Source organism: Pleurodeles waltl, chromosome 3_1 (assembly GCF_031143425.1).
Source record: "Pleurodeles waltl isolate 20211129_DDA chromosome 3_1, aPleWal1.hap1.20221129, whole genome shotgun sequence".
Lineage (NCBI taxonomy): Eukaryota > Metazoa > Chordata > Amphibia > Caudata > Salamandridae > Pleurodeles > Pleurodeles waltl.
This window is the reverse complement of record NC_090440.1, coordinates 1,686,593,194-1,686,614,402: the sequence shown is the minus strand read 5'-3', so window position 1 is coordinate 1,686,614,402 and position 21,209 is coordinate 1,686,593,194. Positions and strand designations below refer to the sequence as shown.

Here is a 21,209-nt window from a genome sequence, read left to right as displayed (position 1 = left end):
CAATAATCAATAATGTTCAATGTGCATCCAATTAGAGTTTGAAACTATGGAATGGAGAAATATGAATTGATCATTGATTCACCAGGTTGGTGTTGGTGCACAAAATGGAGTTGCTCACAAATTACCGTGGCAATTGGTGACATGCTTTACCAGTTGCATATCACAGGGATAAACTCCTATGTTAAGGTGCCTAACTTGTAATTGTCTTTCAGTATATTGGAAAAGTGCATTTAAGCAGGAATACAAAAGGGTCCTTGCAAACTGATCTGGAATGCTTCAGGGTTATGAATTCCATAAATATGTTCATAATGGATGCCTTGGATTAGTAACCTTTCTGTGCATTTCTTAGAGATCGTCAGAATTGGCTTTTAGTCAGAAGGTTAGATTTGACTGTCCTCCTCTAAATGCTACATTTCTTTGCTTTTATTTCCAATTAAATAACCTAAAAACATTAATTATTGTCAAAAAGCTATTGAAAATATATTGGCCAATACTTGGTAAGCGTCGGGTAATCAACTGTTATTAACCTATTAAAGAGTATATCACTGAATGAAAAATTGGTACACAGTCTTCTTATAGGAAAAAATAAGTCTCCGAGAATTGGTTTGAGAATGGTCAAGAAGGTTTCGGGGCGTATGCGAAGACTACCAAGGTGATAAAATTTGGAAAGAAGCAATACAAGATTAAAAGGAGAATAACATGAAAGTACATATGTCGTAATTGCTAATCTGATTGAGACTTCTAGTTGCAGATTTCTTACCTTAGAATTTCCTCCAGGCATCAGACTGGATCTGGAGTTTTTTCTTCAAGCAGTACCCTTGCATGCTGTCAGGTAGCGTTGGTCAACTCTGCGTGCGTCGTTGGCATTGTGGTCGCCGTTATGATGTTGCGGTCGTATATAGGCACCACCCTGACGTGCTGACATCAGTTCTATTTTTTTATGTGCCACACGCAGATCCAAAGAAGAGCTATCCTTAGTGATTTTTTGACTAGCTTTGACCTTTTTGTTATTTTTTACTTTTTGGTGTGTCGAGGGATGTCACAGAAGACCGGTTTCAAACAGTGTGACACCTGTCACCGAATAATGTCAGTGACTGATCCGCTCCTTGTGTGTTTGTGGTGTCTGGAGAGCGACCACAACCCGAAGTCGTACTCCGAGTGCCGGGCCATGAACCTGAAGGCTTTTAGGGAGGGTCCTTGAAGCTCATGGCGAACCCGGTGCTCGACTCCACATCGCTCCCAGGCTTGTTCAAGAGGAAGGTCACAAGATCGCTTGCAAAGTCATCGCCACCCTTTGTCATCCCATTCTAAATCTTTGGGACACTCTGGTCATAAGAAGTCGTTGAAGAAGACTAAACATTCTTCTACTTCACCGGTCGCCCGATGTGACACGGTAAGAGCATTGATGCTCTAGGCCTCCATCCGCAGAAACTACGTCTGGGTCCGCTCCGCGCCTCCCCGGGATCCAGAGTTACCCCTGCTTAGCTGAAGGAGTTTTACAGGGCCATGCACCTCATCTTTGAGCAGTCTGATCCCCCTGCAGTGCCTTACGGCCTGGGGGATCAGATAGGGGCGCCGCAGGTTTTGTGCTGGCAGCTTTGGCTCTGGCCACTAAGGACCCCTCCGGATCCATCGTCTGATCCTTGCTGATGCTGGTTGTGCTATTGCGACCTTCCCAGGTGCCGGCAAAAACATCGACACTCCCAACGCAGGTTGGGTCCACAATCCACATCGACCCAATCCTCATCCCCAACGACCCAGTGCTGGACCCAATTTAATGGGGTCTTCTCACCCACGGTTGGATTCTGACCCTTTTTATTATGGGTATGAATATGGGGAAGGATTGGAGGGGACACTGGACCCTATGGAATACCCGCTAGACAACTCTGACTTGGGCTGGGCACAGGAATTGGGCGAGGCTAGTGATCTGGATACTTCTCTAGATGCTGGCTTGCTTTCTCGTCCTACCACAACTACGCGGAGGGAGCGTCTTACTCCATGGAGGTCCGTAGGGCGGCTGAGGTCCTTGGCCTTGAGTTTTCTTTCCTTTGTAGCAGTCAGGACTAACCTCCTGACAGAGGCGCTTGAGCCTGGGGCTTCCACTTCAGAGCCTCTCCATCCATTTAATGAAGCCCTCACCAATGTCCTTCTGGGTACTTGGTCCATACCAGCACAGGGGCTCCTGTGAATAAGACAATCTCCCACCACCATCGGCCTGTCCCAAACGACCCTAAATTCCTGTCCCAACACAGCACAGAATCCCACAGGCCCATGGGACAGCGAACCAGAGGTCTGCCCAGTCCACCCCCACCCCTGCTGTCTCCTCCAAACCCTCCTAGTCTGTTCCACCATCTCGGACCAGTTGGGGGCAGGATACACCATCACCTGCCCCACTGTGAATCCATCACGATGGACAAGTGGTTTTGCAAATAGTCTGAAGGGGCTACTCCCTCCCATTCAAGACTGCCCCTCCGGCCATGCCTCCATCTTACGGCTACTTACCTGAGGATCATCTGGCACTTCTCTGTGAGGAAGTCACAGCTCTCTTGGCCAAGTGAGCCATAGAGGGGGGTCGTTGTGCCAGAAGTAGGTTGTGGTTGGTATTCTTGCTACTTTCTGGTGCCCAAAAAGGACAAGTGCCTCTGTCCTATCCTAGACCTTTGGGCCCTCAATCTCTTCCTCAAAAAGGAGAAGTTCAAAATCCCCACTCTGGCTCAGTTCCTGTCCAACTTGGACCCAGGAGACATGGATGGTAGCGTTGGACTTGCAGGGCACTTACTTCCATATGCCAGTCTTGCCTGACCACAGGCGCCACTTGCGATTCATAGTAGGTCACAAGCACTTTCAATTTACTGTGCTCCCCTTTGGCCTTACCAGCGCCCCTCAGGTGTTCACAGAAGTGATAGCGGTGGTTTCAGGTCATCTGCACATGTTAGGGGTTTCAGTCTTCCTCTACCTCAGCAACTGGCTTTTGAAGGCAAACACGCCCCAGAAAGTCGTCTCCCACCTTCAGACTGCGGCGAACCTTCTGCACTCTCAGTTGTGACTTCGGCATGTTTGTAGTGAACACCAGACTCCTTCTTGGATGCTCCCTTTTATCAGAGCTGTTCTGGACATAGTGCAGTATTGGGCCTGTCCTCCCGAAAAGCGAGTCCAGGATATTTAGGCTATGATTCTGATATTTCTGCCTCTTTCCTGGATTTCAGTGTGAATGACTCTGAGGCTGCTGGGCTTCATGGCCTCCTTCATCCTGCTGATGACACATGGCATATGCGGTCGCTGAAGTAGGCACTGAAGTTCCAGTGGGTGCAGCATCGGGGAAATCTCTCCGACATGGTCCAGATCTTGGAGGGAACTGAAAAAGACCTGCAGTGGTGGCTTTCAAATCGTGATTGGGTCAAAGGCAGATCCCGCTTCCTTCTCCAACCAGATCTTGCAGTAGTGACAGATGCGTCACTCCTGGGATGGGGCGGCCACATGGGAGAGGTAGAGATCAGAGGTCTCTGGCGGAGTCTGAACTCCACATCAGTCTTTTGGAATTCCAGACAATCAGACTTGCATTGAAAACATTTCTTCCCTCTCTAGTGGCGCAAGGGTTCACGGACAAAACTACTGCCATGTGGTACTGCAACAAACAGGACATAGTGGGGTCATGGACTCTTTGTCAAGAGGCTCTGCGTCTCTGGACATAGCTGGAATATCAGGCATAATCCTGGTGTTTCAACACCTGGCATTCTCTCTGAATGCCAGAGCAGATTAACTCAGCCATCGATGCATATTCGATCACAAATGGTCTCTCCCTCTCGAGGTGGCGCAAGGCCTCTTTCAGCAGTGAGCTGCTGGTTAGATCTATTTGCCTCCGCAGAGAACGTGCAGTGTCAACTGTTTTGCACATTGGAGCTTCCAAGGCGGCACTTGCTCGGCGATCAAACTGATTCCACCACATGAGGGGCGACAAAGAGTTTACTCACTATACTGTAACATTTCCAAAATAGATGGAACACAACAACTGACACTCTGCATAATGCCTCTCAGTCCAGTACATCATCCCACAGCACCTCAAAATTACAACTCTGCAAGTGTCGCCATCAAGCCGACGTTGGGGACGTGATGGCAACCCTTGATGCCAGGGATGCCTATTTCCACACCCTCATCATCCCAGCGCAGTGCCAATATCTCAGGCAAAACCCCAACAGCAAGGGAGTTTGACATATCAAAGGCAGCCTCCCCTTTACCAGGCATCAACAGGCTACAGCAGTGAGGGCAATCATGAAACTGTCAGGAATGTTAGCAAATTGTGTTGTGATAGCCCCAAATGCATGCTTGCATATTCACCCACTTCAGTAAGTCTTACCAGACAATGGTTAAAGGTGACAGGGTGTAGCAGGAGGATCTAGTATTGGTGAGTCCCAGAATTTAGCACAAATTTCAATGGTGGAATAAGTTCCTGAACTCTCAGCTGTAGGTGACCTTCATCCAGGCACCTCTTACGGGCCGGGGAGCAAAGCTGGGCAGTGCCAATTTTCCTCACAGCCGCAGACTATGCATATCAATTTCTTAGAGTTAATAGCAGTTAATGTGCTGCTCAGAATGCTATATAAATTTGCATCAGAACAATCCTTATTTGTGTACACAACCTGACCAAAAAAAGGTGGCACATTCACCCCATCTCTCCGGGCTGACGTTGGTGATCTGGTATTGAGTCATTCATGACCAACTCATTCTCCATGCAGAGCACCCCCCCTGAGAGGGCAAGAACTTGGCGGATATGTTATGCAAAACACATCAGCAAATACACAAACAGAAAATCAGTGCACAAGAAACTGAACTATAGTTCGACCAATAGAGGACTGCAAAGGTTAATCTGTCCATCACCTGCAAAAATGCAACATGCAGTACCTTCACCTTCAGATACCCAAACCCACAGTCCATTGACTATCCACTGTGGATACATTTGGCAGGAATATTTGCATAATCTCTTCCTCTACTACCTCCAATGCCTTTGTTTAAAGGAAAATGAGTTAAGCACCCATGAGGCTCATCTTCAAAGCAGCCAACCAGGCTAAACAATCTGTGCTGGATGCTGTTAGAAATGTCCACGAGAGGCTTCCTCTACAAGCAAACCTCCTTACATAACATCAAGGTCAGCTAGTGCATCCCTATCCAAGGTTCTTGAATCTTGGGATTTGGCACCTGAAGTCTGGGTTTGGGTACTGGCAGCCTTGTAAAGAATGTATGTGAATTCTTAAGTAAGCACATAAGCTCACTATAAAGTCTTTCTTCACTTATGCACTGACCTTCAAAGTCAGTGAACTGCAAACTCTAACAGTGAACGAGCCATTTATTCAGATGCACAAAGACATGGGCATCCTTAGAACAAACCCCTTTTTTCTGTCTTAAATTCCTGATTGCAGAAAATGCTTTACACTTTTTAGATGTCAAATGAGCCCTCTATCCCATTAGCATAATTTACGCTTTTAAGAGAAATAAACAATTCCTTGTAGCTTTTGGTAAGCCTCATTTTAGGAAAAGCAATTATAAGTTGAATATTGGTAGCTGGATAATTAAGTACATCCAAGTCTGTTATGTCAAAGCCATATGCTTTCTTCAAGCTGTACCATGGAACATTCCACTTGTGTAAAGTAAGCCACAATGGCTTTTTCTGGCAATATCTCAACTGCAGACGTTTGTAAAGCTGCAACATGGTCCACTATTCCACTTTAACCAATCCCTGTTGTGTGTGCATTCATGCCTACCAAGAAGCAGATATTGGGCAAACTGTTATGAAAACCTTGTTTTGAATGTCTTCTTGAATAAGTTACTACTTTGGAGGGAAGGACACTGCTTTTCAGTTTATATGAAGCATGTGATATGCAGCAGTATGTGGAGAAAATTGAAAATGTTACCCATAAGAATAGGGTTGCAGCTAGTTGTGCTGAATATTCACATATGCCCCTCCCACTTCCCCAAATGTGAGCTTTTATTAGGACTTTTGAGAAATTACTTTTTTGGGGAAAGCATGGTTGGTGGCATGTGTGGCTGTAGATACACCTGCTTTGCATAGGTCCCCCATCTAGTGTTGGGCTCAGAGTGTTGCAAGTTGTTTTTGTTCGAAGAATGTTTTCGAGTTACGAGATCGAGTGACTCCTCCACTTGATGATACTGAGCATGGGCATTGAGTCCTTCGTTAGATTGTTTTCTCTCCACCATCGGGTTCAGACGTGTTTCCTCTTGTTCCGGTATTCCTCGGATTGGTCTATCCTGGACCCTTCCCTTCCGTCTTCATTTCAGCAATGGTATAGTATTTTGATCTTGTTTTCCAAACTTAATGTACTCAAACTGAATTCCTGCGTTGGGAGTTAGTTCACCACCCTTCAGGGTGTCAACGCCCTTCTTGGGCCAACTCCTTCACATGCTGTCAGAATATGCAGGGCTGATGGAACAGACTCCATTTAGGTTCTGTCCTCAAAGCCATTCTGAATTTCCACACACTGATCAACACCTGGTGTGTGTAAATTGTGCCTGTCCCTAGAACATAAAGAAGAGAACTGCAACGCCTATAGGTCTTTTCGATCTAAGAAGTCTCTCTGGGATTGAAGAGTACACCGGTTGGAGATGGTGTCGAAGACACAGGATGACACTCCTTGGAAAGGAGCATGCACAGGAGTAAATCGGACATCCGGCAGCCCTCTCTATTCAAGATTCTGAGTCAGATGTAGAATCTGACATCGTGAGTCAGCCACTTACCGTAGCACAACATGTGAGTACACCAGCCCCAACTTCTCATCTAAAGACTTTGAAAAAAAACAACCAAACTGTTTGTTGGTGTACCACTGCCTTCAGGCCATGGTCAGATCTGAAAGTTACATTTGGATGTCTCGCCCTCCGGCTCTGCACCCAAAATTGCCAACTCCAAGATGTCTTTGGCATCAACCACAGACTCAACAGCATTCCACACAGTCTCTGATCGAGTCACGTTTTCTATCTGAGCATTTCAGCTCCAAGAAAGAAGCCTTTGACATCTGCTTCGGAGCCGACACCTTCTGTTCGACAAAAGGCTTAAATTCCGAAAACTTCGGACCTGAGGATGATAGCTTCCAAAGACTCCACTCTTTCATCCAGAGCAGCTTCACCAGAAGAGCCAATTCTTGAAGTAGTGGACGCCTGTCAGTGCCAGCTCCACATACAAAAGGGAACAGGGAAAATAATTGCTTCTCCCCCTGTTCCAATGAAAAGGAGACTTACTTTCCAAGAGACAATGGACACTGCTCCTCCTCCTGAAAAGTCTCCAAGGACAAAGACAAGGCTCCAGTTCACCCTCAGCCTTCTCCATCTCACTCTCCTGTACTTTCTCTTACTCCACCACCACCACCACAATCTTCTATATCTTTCATACAGCCACAACTTTCTTCAGAAGGGTCTCCACCACCTCAGGGAGATGACTTGGGTGACATTCAACAGGATGTAGATCCATGGGATTTATATGATCCAGATCCCATACTCCCTAATGACCCTGGTGTGTACCCAGCACAGCTTTCACCTCCTGAAGATACAACAGCATACAATTAGGTTGTTGCAGGGGCAACTGCATAACATAATGTACACTTGCACACTGACCCAATTGAAGAGGATTTCTTGTTTGATACATTGACCAACACTCACAAAGAGAGCCAGTTCCTGCCCATGTTGCCAGGTCTGCTTACACATACTACAGACATCTTTAAAGAACCGGTTAGTGCAAGGGTTATTTACCCCAAGGGTTGACAAAATATAAGGCAGCACCGTCAGACCCCATATTTATCAGATCACAAGTACCTCCCGACTCTATAGTTGTAAGCCCAGCACACAAATGTGCTAGTAGTCATCTAATGTTCCTTCTTCTGATAAGGAGAGCAAAAAAGTTGATGTAGCAGGGAAAAGAGTAGCTGCACAAGCTACTAATAATTGGCAAATTATAATTCACAGGCACTTCTGGAAAGCTATGATAGGGCCCACTGGAACGAGATGGAGGAGCTGGTTCAGTACCTTCCAGGTGAACATCGGACCAGGGGGCAGGAGATAGTCTCAGAAGGGCAGGCCATCTCAAACAACTCCATTAGATGTGCGTTGATGCTGCAGATACCGCAGCACATGGTGTAAACACCAGTGTTATTATAAGAAAGGCATGGTTGGCTGAGATGCTCAGGTTTCAAGCCAGAAATACAACAGGCAGTTCTCAACATTCCTTCGATAAAGAACACTGTTTTTGTCCAGAAGTCGACACCACCATAGACAAGCTGTAAAAAGATTCAGAGATAGCTAAAGCTATGGGAGCCCTACTAACTAAAACAGGTAGGGTAATGTTCATAGGCTACAATTTAGGGGAGGTTTCAAAATCCACTGAGCCTTGCACCTCCCAAACAGGGAACACACTTTTACAACAGAGGTTCCTTCAGAGGCTCTTACAGTGGTGCAAATAATAAAGGCAGGGGTAAGGCATCCACCTCTAGAGGTTCTGCTTCAAACACACACCAGTGACTGCTTGCAGGTTCCTCCAGCACACACCTCTGCAGTAGGGGGAAGACTAGCAAATTTCTATCCCCAGTGGTCCAATATCGCAACATATCAATGGGTTCTATCAATTATCCAACATGGTTACTGTCTAGAACTCATCTCCACTAAATATTCCCCTGTGCTCACAAACTTTCACAAGACCATCTCATTCTTTTGAAAGAAAAGGTACAATCTCTTCTCCAAGAGGCTATAGAACCAGTTCCCCTGTCTGAACAAGGGTTGGGGGTATATTCCCTATGTACCCTATATTTCCTTATACCAAAGAAAGATGGGTCACTAAGACCAATTCTGGATCTCACACCTCTTAACCTATACATCCTCTCAGAGCATTTCGATAGTCACTCTGCAAGATGTTATTCCCCTATTACAGCAAGACGATTTCATAACAGCCTTAGATATCAAAGATGGCTATTTTCACATTTCCATACATCCAGCACATCGCGAATACCTCAGATTTGTCATTGCGGGAAAACACTATAAATTCAAGGTCTTATCATTCGGGATACTCGGTACACAGTAAGCATTTTACACTTACCCTGATTAACAATCAGCGTTATCAAATCCCATCTCCAACCCTCACAGATACAGCCTTATCTAGGAGGAATTCTCAATGCTCACTCTTGGTTGGCATATCCAAACCCAGCCTGGGTTCAAGCTTTCCAAACCCTTCTGTCTCAATTACAGGAGAACCATACTTACACAGTGAGACTAGTGATGCAGCTATTAGAGATGATGGCTTCCTGCATTGCCATAGTACCTCATGGCAGACTACTACACTTGCGTCCATTACTGCAGTGTATGTCTCGTCAGTGGTCTCAGTCACAGTGTCATCTCCAGGATCTAGTGTTGTTGGACTGCCACACTCACTGCTCTCTGCAATGATAGAATTCCACCAACCTTTCCAGGGGGCGGCCCTTTCAAGACCCTGTGCCTCAGATCACTCTCACTACAGATGCATCACAGATAATTTGGGGAACTCACTTCAACAACCTTATAATACAAGGCAGATGGGAATCCCATTGAACAAACTTATCACATCAACTACTTGGAGTTACAAGCAGTCGTTCTAGCGCTCAACACATTTCTGCCACAGCTCTCTCACAATGTGGTCCTAATCCGTACAGACAACATGACAACCATGTATTATTTGCATAAACTGGTGGGGAGCGAGGGTGGGGGGGGGGGGACACTTGTCTCAATTGTCCCTTCTTGCTCAGACAATTTGGAAATGGATAATTCACCATCACGTTCACTTACTAGCAGATAATCGTCCAGGAATGGACAACCAGTTTGCAGACCTCTTAAGCAGGATGTAGCAGCAAGTCCACAAATGGGAACTTCAGCCGCAAGTACTTCACCAATGCTTTCACCTGTGGGGAACACCAGAAATAGACTTTTTTCGACCCCTGGAAAATTCAAAATGCCAAAACTTTGTGTCCAGATATCCACACCCCCAGCCCAAGGGCAATGCTCTATGGATGAATTGGTCAGGGATTGTTTGCTTACACTTTTCTGCCTCTCCCACTCATTACATTTCTGGTTCTGAAACTGAGAGAAACATAACTCACCATAATCCTTGTAGCTCCCACATGGACACTTCAGCCTTGGTATACAACATTCTTGGATTGGTCTGTGGTTCCCCACCAGAAACTCCCCAATAGACCATACCTTCTTACTCAAAAACAAGGTCAAATCAGACATCCAGAACGCCAAAACACTCAATCTTGCGATATGGCGCCTGAAGTCTTAAAGTGTGGTTATTTACAACTCCCCTCTGGATGTATGGACATTTGTTAGAGAAGCATGTAAACCTTCAACTAGGCAGTGTTATGCTGCAAAACGGAAACTTTGTTTTGTCCTGTCAACCTAAACACATTGATCCACTCAAAGCAACAGTACAATACATTGTTTGTTCCCTGCTATATTTGCACATTTAGCATACTCCTTTATTAGACTTCATTTAGCAGCTATAGATGCTTAGCTTCATAACAGACAACATATTTATTCATTCAGAATTTCTGTAATCAGAGCCTTTATGAAAGACCTTAAAAGAATCATTCCACACCGGGCTCCCCCAGCTCCAATATATAACCTCAATGTTGTTCTTACTAGATTCATGGGTCCACCTTTTGAACCCATGCACTCCTGCTCTTTGCAATTTCTTTCATGGAAATTTGCCTTTTTAGTGGCTATTACTTCCCTAAGACGTAGACGTGAAATGCAGGCTTTCACTTTATAAAGAACCTTTCTGCCAAGTTCATAAAGATAGAGTGGTCCCTAGGACAACCTCTAAATTTCTTCCAAAAGCAGTGTCACCAGTTCACATTAACCAATCAGTTGAATTACCTGGTTTTTTTTTTCCCCACGACCAGACTCATTCGCTGCAAGAGCTCTGCACACACTAGACATTAAAAGATCTCTTATGTATTACATTGATAGGACTAAACGTTTTAGAAATCTAAACCGCTTTTCGTAGCATGTCAATGACTCACAAAGGCAATCCAATTTCAAAAACAGGGATAACTAGATGGATAGTCAAGTGTATTCAAACTTGTTATCTTAAAGCTAAAAGACAATTACCTACAGCTCAAGGTGCTTCTTTGGCATTTTTTTAGGAAACATTCAAATTGCAAGTATGTGTAAAGCTGCTACTTGGTCTACTCCACACACATTCATTAAACACGATTGTGTAGAGGTTTTCGCTTGCCGACAAGCAAATGTTGGCCAGGCAGTGCTCAGGACACTTTTTCAGGCTATTCCAACTCCTACAGACTAGCCACTACTTACTTGGAGGGAACTGCTTTACAGTATTTGCAAAGCATGTGTATCTACATGCCATCAAACGGAAAATATTACCCAGTAGACATCTGTTTGTGGCGTGTAGTGCTGTATATTCACATGCGCCCTCCCTCCTCCCCGGAAGCCTGTGATTGTTGTAGTAGAATTATTTACACATGCGGTGCACTGTTCCTGCCATCTGGTGTTGGGCTCGGAGTGTTACAAGTTGTTTTTCTTCGAAGAAGTCTTTTCGAGTCACGGGATTGAGTGACTCCTCCCTTTCGGCTCCATTGCGCATGGGCGTCGACTCCATCTTAGATTGTTTTCTTTCCGCCATTGGGTTCGGACGTGTTCCTCTTTGCTCCGTATTTTGAATCGGGAAAGTTAGAAAAGAATCGAAAAATCGTCGGTATTGTTCTCGTTCCGTACCGGTTTAGTTTTAGTGTATCGGTACCGACATCAAGACCGCTTCGGCGGCCCTTCGGGGCTTCCGCTCTTCATCAAGGCCTGGTCGGCCCGACCACACCCGTCATCCAAGACTAATGGACCGGTCCCCCTTCCGTTTCTGTCCTAAGTGTCACGCTAAGTATCCTTATACAGACCAGCACCGGGTCTGTAACCTGTGTTTGTCGCCCGAACACAGAGAGGATACTTGTGAAGCTTGCCGAGCGTTTCGATCAAAGAAAACCTTAAGAGATCGATGCGCAAGAAGACTACAAATGGCGTCGAAGCCGAAACAAGATCTCGACGTCAAGGAGGAAGATAGAATTTCCATAGAAGAAACGGACTCGGATGAATCCGACGGTGAACGACGGCGCAACAAACTGTGAGTAAACCTGCCCCGTCACACACCCAGGGTCACACCAAAAAATTCAAGGCCACGGGGACGCCACCGCCAGCAGGCCATGGCTCAACCCACAGAAAGGAAGGTGACCAAACAACATTGGCACCAAAAAAGGCCAAAGAATGGGAATAGGAATTTCGGTACTGAAAAAAATGGCTTCAGAGCCTAAACGCTCTTCCTACATTGAGGAGCAAGGGCTTTCTATGCAGCTCAAAGAAAGGCATAGATTTGAGCAAGACCTGGATGTAGAAGAACATGACCAAACACAACAAAGGTTACAAATCCAGAAGGACACAGGGAGGATATAAACCATCCCTCCACTCAAATCGAAAAGAAAACTAGCCGTTCAAGAAACTGAAATGCAACCGAAAGCCAAAGTTGTTAGAGACAAATCACCACCACCACAGTTCTCACCATAACCATCCCCACTGCAATCACCACACTTGTCACCAGTGGGTACACTGATGGCGCAGTCACCCACACATACTGGGATGACCCAAGATGATGCGGATCCCTGGGATCTCTACGACCCACCTATATCGGACAACAGCCCAGAGTGTTATCCAACCAAGCCTTCACCAACAGAGGACAGTTCAGCATATACGCAAGTACTAGCCAGGGCAGCTACGTTCCACAACGTAACAATGCACTCGGAACCATTGGAGGATGACTTCCTTTTCAACACTCTGGCATCCACTCACGCATCCTATCGAAGCCTGCCAATGCTACCGGGCATGCTCAAACACTCCCAACAGGTCTTCCAAGAGCCTGTAAAGGGGAGAGCTATCACACCCAGGGTCGAAAAGAAATATAAACCTCCCCCGTCAGACCCAGTGTTTATAACTCAACAGCTCCCTCCAGACTCAGTTGTTGTGGGGGCTTCAAGGAAAAGGGCGAACTCACAATTCTCAGGAGATGCCCCACCACCTGATAAAGAGTCGAAAGTTCGACACAGCGGTCAAGAGAGTGGCATCACAAGCAGCCAATCAATGGCGAATTGCAAACTCGCAAGCCCTACTTGCACGCTACGACAGGGCACACTGGGACGAAATGCAAGACATCATCCAGCATTTGCCCAAGGAACACCAAAAACGTGCCCAACAAGTAGTTGAAGAGGGACGGGCCATATCGAACAATCAAATACGGTCTGCCCTAGACTCTGCAGATACAGTAGCACGGACTGTCAACACAGCTGTAACGATTCGAAGGCATGCATGGCTGCGAAGTTCTGGATTTAAACCAGAAATACAACAGGCGGTACTAAATATGCCGTTTAATCAACATCAGTTGTTTGGGCCGGAGGTGGATACCGTGATCGAGAAAATGGAAAAAGGCACGGCCAAAGCCATGGGCGCGGTCTACTCCTCACAGTACGGAGGCACATTTAGGAAACCACACTTTAGGGGGGGGTTTCGACAACAGACATCTGAACCATCCACCTCCCAAACAAAACCCACCTACCAGTCGCAATACCAAAAAGGGGGGTTTCGTGGTTCCTACAGAGGACAATTCCCACGAGGAAGAGGGAAATTCCAGGCCTCCAAACCAAGCCCTAGCAAACAGTGACTTCAATGTCACACTACCCCAACACTTATCAGTGAGGGGGGGTGGAGGCTAACCAAATACTACCACAATTGGACACACATTACCACAGACACGTTGGTCCTATCAATTATCCAACATGGTTATTGCATAGAATTCACAACATTCCCTCCAGATGTTCCACCAAAAACGCACAGATTGTCTCCACAACACTTAGACCTATTACAAATAGAGGTCCAAGCACTGCTACAAAAACAAGCAATAGAGCTAGTACCCTATCACCAGAAAGGAACAGGCGTTTACTCCCTGTATTTCCTTATTCCAAAAAAAAGACAAAACATTAAGGCCTATCTTAGATCTCAGAACACTGAATCTCTTCATCAAATCAGATCATTTCCACATAGTAACACTTCAGGATGTAGTTCCCTGACTAAAAAAAGGGGAATACATGACAACACTGCATCTCAAGGATGCGTATTTTCACATACCCATCTATCCGTTTCATAGGAAATACCTCAGGTTTGTAATACAAGGCAAACATTATCAATTCAAAGTGCTACCGTCCGGAATAACAAAAGCTCCCAGAGTATTTACAAAATGCCTAGCCGTAGTGGCAGCTCATATAAGAAGACAGCACATGCACGTATTCCCATATTTGGACGATTGGCTAATAAAGGCCAACACTCAGCAACAATGTCAATTTCACACGCAATACGTCATAGATAGTCTACACAAACTAGGGTTTTCTATAAATTACCAAAAATCACATCTACAACCATCGCAAATACAACAATACTTGGGAGCAACACTCAACACACAAAGAGCAATTGCCACTCCAAGTCCCCAGAGAGTTCAGTCGTTCCAAAATGTAAGATCAAGCATGCAACCAAACCAACAATACACGGTAAGGTTTGTGATGAACTACTAGGCATGATGTCCTCATGCGTAGCTATTGTCCCAAACGCAAGACTACACATGCAGCCCTTACAGCAGTGCCTAGCAAAACAATGGACGCAGGCACAGGGTCAACTCCAAGATCTAGTGTTGATAGACTGCCAAACACACTCTTCGCTTCAATGGTGGAACCCTGTAAATTTAAACAAAGGGCGGCCTTTTCAAGACCCAGTGCCTCACGTCATCACAACAGACGCTTCCATGATTGGGTGGGGAGCACACCTCAACAATCACAGCATACAAGGTCAATGGGACAATCAACAAAAACTACTTCGCATAAATAACTTGGAACTGCTAGCGGTATTTCTAGCATTAAAAGCGTTTCAGCCACTTCTAGCCCACAAACACATTCTTATCAAAACAGATAATATGACAACAATGTATTATCTAAACAAACATGGGGGGGGGGAAGACACTCGTCACAGCTGTGTCTCTTAGCACAATAAAATTGGCATTGGGCAATTCACGACAACATTTGCCTGATAGCACTATACATACCAGGCATTCAAAATCAGTTGGCCGACAATCTCAGTTGAGAATGGGAAATACATCCCCAGATTCTACAAGATCACTTCTACCGCTGGGGGACACCAAACATAGATCTATTTGCGACAAAAGAAAATGCAAAATGCCAAAACTTCGCGTCCAGGTACCCACACCCTGAGTCCAAGGGCAATGCTCTATGGATCAGCTGGTCAGGGATATTTGCTTACTCTTTTCCAACTCTCCCGCTCATTCCTTATCTGGTCAACAAACTGAGTCAAAACAAACTCAAACTAATACTTATAGCAGCAACGTGGGCTCGCCAACCATGGTACACCACACTGTTGGACCTATCTGTGGTACCCCACATCAAACTACCAGACAGACCAGATCTGTTAACACAACACAAACAACAGATCAGACACCCGAATCCAGCATCGCTGAACCTAGCAATCTGGCTCCTGAAGTCTTAGAATTTGGATATCTAAACCTTTCTAAAGAATGTATGGAGGTCATTAAACAAGCAAGAAAACCCACAACCAGACATTGTTACGCTAACAAATGGAAAAGATTTGTTTGTTACTGCCAGGCTAATCGGATTACGCCACTAGACGCCTCCACAAAAAACATTGTAAGTTACTTACTACACTTACAAAAGTCCAATCTAGCCTTCTTTTTCTTTAAAATACATCTCACTGCAATATCTGCTTATCTGCAGATTAAACATACAAAATCGCTTTTTAGAATTCCAGTTATTAAAGCCTTTATGGAAGGACTAAAAAGAATCATACCCCCAAGGACACCACCAGTTCCTTCGTGGAATCTTAATATTGTGTTAACAAGACTCATGGGCCCACCATTTGAACCCATGCATTCTTGTCAAATCCAATTTTTAACTTGGAAAGTAGCCTTTCTAATAGCCATCACTTCACTTAGAAGAGTTAGCGAAATACAGGCGTTTACTATTCAAGAACCCTTTATACAAATACATAAACATAAGATGGTTCTCCGTACAAATCCACAATTCTTACCAAAAGTCATATCACCGTTTCATCTAAATCAAACGGTAGAACTCCCAGTCTTCTTCCCACAGCCAGACTCAGTAGCAGAAAGGGCATTACATATGTTAGACATAAAAAGAGCGCTAATGTATTACATTGACAGAACAAAACAATTTCGAAAACCAAAACAATTGTTCGTAGCATTCCAAAAACCACGTGCAGGTAACCCCATATCCAAACAGGGCGTTGCCAGATGGATTGTCAAATGTATACAAACCTGCTACCTAAAAGCTAAAAGAGAATTACCCATTACTCCAAGGGCACACTGCGCTAGAAAGAAAGGCGCCACAATGGCTTTTCTTGGTAATATACCAATGACAGAAATTTGTAAGGCAGCCACTTGGTCTACGCCTCATACATTTACTAAGCATTACTGTGTAGATGTGTTAGCAGCACAACATGCCACAGTAGGACAGGCTGTACTAAGAACATTATTTCAGACAACTTCAACTCCTACAGGCTAACCACCGCTTTTGGGGAGATTACTGCTCTGTAGTCTATGCACAGCATGTGTATCTGCAGCTACACATGCCATCGAACGGAAAATGTCACTTACCCAGTGTACATCTGTTCGTGGCATGTTGCGCTGCAGATGCACATGCGCCCTCCCACCTCCCCGGGAGCCTGTAGCCGTTTTAATTGCATTGAAATTGTATATTTGTAAATAGTTTTGACTTTAATACTTTATGTACATACACATTTACTCCATTGCATGGGCACCTCTTGTATCCTTACTTTAACAACTCCTACCTCACCCTCTGCTGGGAAAACAATCTAAGATGGAGTCGACGCCCATGCGCAATGGAGCCGAAAGGGAGGAGTCACTTGGTCCCGTGACTCGAAAAGGCTTCTTTGAAGAAAAACAACTTGTACCACTCCGAGCCCAACACTAGATGGCAGGAACAGTACACAGCATGTGAATCTGCAGCGCAACATGCCATGAACAGATGTACACTGGGTAAGTGACATTTTCCATATATACACACACACGCGCATACATACTCCTTATCTCACCGCCTGCTGTAAAACAATCTAACAAAGGACTTGATGCCCATGCGCAGTATCACTGAGAGGAGGAGTCACTTGGTCTTGTGACTCAAACATTCTTTGAGCAAAAACAACTTGCAACACTCCGAGCCCAACACTAGATGGCGGACTTATGCAAAGCATGTGAATCTACAGCACTACATGGCATGAACAGATCTCTTTTGGGCAATTAAAATTTTCCTTTTACAGGTTACTTGTGTACACCAGTACACATAGTGTCTTGCCTCATATTTCTACCCTAGCTCTCACCTGTATCGAGAAGCACAATCTGAGGTGGAGTCTATGTCTTGGTGCTTTGTGGGATTCAGGTGGGATCATAACTCTTGAGTCACCCTGAAACCTTTCTTTCAAAGAAAAACAACATGGACCATCCGTGCCAAACACTAGATGACAGGAATTCACAAAGCATGCAAATTTACATCACTACAAGTTGCAAACTGATAGTTACAGGTAAGCAACATTTCTTCTGTGTATATTCTTGTGTGTGTGTACTGCATTCATAAAAGGGTTGGAGAGAATGACTTCAGCCACTGGGTATTTCTCTGCGATGCATCCCAGTCCATCTATGCTTTTTACTAACTGTAGCACTACAGACTGGGACTGACAAGCTGAACTTCTAAGTCAGGTCCCCTCTAAACAGGAACACAATTGCAGGATTGTTTCATCCTTGTTCAGCCTCGTCAATGTGGGGCAACTGGAGTTCTGTGGTACAGTGAGCTGCTACTACTACCTTTGTCTTACCATGCCCATTGTCTTTGGGCATCTCACTGATGAAAAATAAAAAAGTAATCGCTGTAATACTTCAGTTCATCTTATCCACTGGTAACTACTTTTGTTGTAAGCAGCCTTTTAAAAAGTTGTTAGTGTTTAAAAATGAACCCGAATTCTAGTTGAACCAATGGAACATGATTCCCAGAATTATTTAAACAGCGTTATTCAATCAGCAGTTGACAGATGTACTGAACATTGTTGAAATTCTCTAATTTGGATTGATTAAAAATGTGGCAGAACTGTAGCTACGTTTTGTACTGTCATTCCATCCTTGAACAAGCAGATTTGATGTGCCCACCGGGATCAAGATCACAAACACCACTATTTCCACCAGGTCATCTAAGCAGCAGAGTGATACCAACTCCTAGGTCAAGAATTGAGATCTTCTGACAGAGCTGTTTGTGAATCTCCAATGATAATCTAATCAACTACAAGTACCCCCCTCTAGAGAAGCTACAACACAGGACCACACAGACATCATAACCAGGTTTTTGCAAGAACAGGTTCTCAGTTGCTAAGACGGGACTTTTGCCTTTTCCCCCCAACCTTTCCATTTAAAAGAGTTTAGCTTTTTTTTAAACCTTTCCTGAAAGTCGGACAAAACAGATAAGACCAGAAAGTGGTGTGTTTACACATGATTATTTATTTTATAAATATGCACTTAATACACGTCCATGTTAACTCCCTTTTTTCACTCTCCCGTCTTCTCAAATACCCTTCCGTTCACCCTCACCCCCTCCTTTGTCTCAACTCCCACTGTCTAGTTCACCTTCTAATACCACCTTCTGACCTTCAAACGACTTGTGATTAATTATTGACGCTTTTCGGGGTGGTATGCATAAAAGTAATCAGTGGTTTTTCTGTGGAAGAGTAACCAAAGTGCATCGGACAGTGGCAGGTTTAATGCCAGATTAGCATGCAACTTCAGGGTTTTTATGGCTTGCCAGACAGAGGGACAGTCTTCTCCCTCAAGATCACAATCTCTGGTGAGGAAAACAGTTCTGGTCACCCCATGCTTTTCTCGGTCAGGACGTTTTACAGTCTGTTTCTGTACTTGGTCATTGATGATGCTTTAAAAGAGGGCTGAAGTGCCTTGGCAGGGCTATGAGATGTGCTTTGTGTATTGTAAAATCCTAGAGATGCTGCAGTGCTCACTTTGCCATGAATTGCCATCACTGCTATACGATATGTGGCAGTTGACAAGCTCTTGTTTAACCTGGGAAAAGTGGGAAGGTACCTAATTTTTAATTTTGTTTTATTTCCTTCTAGTTTTACGTATACTTTGCATACTTCACATTTCTGGCAGTTGTCTTCATGGGAGCATCGTTTTATGTGATTTTCAAATTTAAACGTCAAGAGATGCACGCTGGAGAGCTGCACGGCCAGTTGGAGTCTTCTAAGGAGCTCTGTAGCCTAGATGCAGAGACACCAACTGATAAATGCTCCAAGAAGGAACTTCCTCTTGCTTAGCGTTGCTCCCTTTTACTAGATGGGGCTGATCGAGCAGAGACCAGGAAACAAGTGCACCTGTTGGGCAAAGGAATGCAGATTCTCATGCTGGAGACCCACAAGCCAGTCAGACCCACTTGGCAAATTCTCCTCCTGGATGAAGATCAAGCAGTTGGCCAAAGGATGAACATATCCTGCCCTCACATAAAAGTTCTGTCAACCATTGAGACTGACTGGGCAGAAGCTGTTCTTGTAAAGAGTCGTCCACCAGGAAGCTCAGCATGCAGAATCCAGCTGCAAAGCGATATTTAGCAGCTTCTAACGTGTTCCTTCAAACAGTAGACATCGATGCAGAAAATTGTATCCAAGACTGACATCTTTAAGTTAGTAGTGAAAACTAGGCAGGGGCCTTCTCCTAACGAATAAGGGAAGTGTGTTTTCAGTGTGCAGGCTGTGTATGGTGCTCCCTACTCGCACATTGTTAGTTTGAGAGGAGCAGAACTGACGCACATAAGGCCTGCTGTAATTTTAACCGGACTGTACCATAGAACAAATATTATACATGATTGCTCTTTGTTTATTGATCCAATGATGGTTGCAGAAAGAAGCAGAGTGCCTGTTCTGTCCTTGATCGTTTTCTAGCATGAGTATATACTACTGTAACTGGTGTCTACGTTTTACAATGTATGACTCTCCACTGTATCTGATGTGCAGCTTGAGCGCTTACACATTGTAGGAATGGTCGGTTCACTGTATGGTAGGAATTGTTTATACACTGCTGTTGGTGGAACATGGTTAAATCGCTAGGCATAATGTTTGATATTGCATTAGGATCTCTCAGTACAATGCAGGGACAGAGACTACACTTTTGGAAAACGTAATAAATAATAATGAATAATTTACTGTTTCTTTTATTACACTGTTAACGACATGCATCAATTAATACAACAGGTCTAGGTTCAAATAGAGTATTGTAACACATTTTATTTTGGAACCTAAGAACAATACCCTGCATACTTCAAAAATGCATCAGAAAGCATGGACGCTGACCTAGCTTGACCGTATGACTGCGTTTCTCCCCCTGCCTAATGTGATTATCATGGTCCTTGGGAGGTATGGATTAATAAAGTCCATATCTCTTATATACCATTGTTTACTGTTCCCCAGACTGTGGTTCACAAAAGTCCAAGCAATAAATAAAGATGCCTTTAAATTCTGTATTCATCTTGCCATGTTTGCTGCACTTCAAAGACAGAGGTCAAATGCCAGACTATGTCTTCTGACAAATTGCTGCTTATGTTGTTTAACGTAACATGGGGATTGGTGTTTACAAACTCCTCGCACTATGGACTCAAAGAAAACAATATTAAAGTGAATTATGTTACAATCTTGCTTGGGTACAGGGCTTGTGATAGGAGAGGATGTATAATGTCATTTTTATAGCACAACAAGATGTAAATAACTGTAAATGAACTGTGCACACTCAGCAATTAGAAAAGCAGAAAATGAAGGACATTTTTTGTAATTCTGAAGTTTGATGGAAACAGATTTAAATAGGATCAAAACAAATCAAGGAACTCTACTCTGATTCACAAGTGATAAATATTCACCGAAACTCTATTTTCATACATTATTTGCGTGCAATATAGTGTTATCAGTAACACTGTATGTGCAAATTTAGTTGCCATTTCAATGTAAAATGTGGGGTCTGCAAATGTAAATTACAG

General features: G+C 44.4%; 1 protein-coding gene across 9 annotated transcripts in view; it reads left to right on the top strand.

The window, feature by feature from the left end:
* Positions 1 to 20,702, top strand: part of SLC19A1 (solute carrier family 19 member 1) — a 136,912-nt gene extending 116,210 nt beyond the window's left edge. For all 9 annotated transcript variants that reach the window (XM_069225472.1, XM_069225470.1, XM_069225467.1 and 6 more), the window contains one exon: positions 19,303 to 20,702. In XM_069225472.1, coding sequence (XP_069081573.1) covers positions 19,303 to 19,503 — 201 coding nt within the window. In that variant the 3' untranslated portion in view covers positions 19,504 to 20,702. The remainder of the gene's footprint in view (positions 1 to 19,302) is intronic.
* Positions 20,703 to 21,209: the final 507 nt, after the last annotated feature.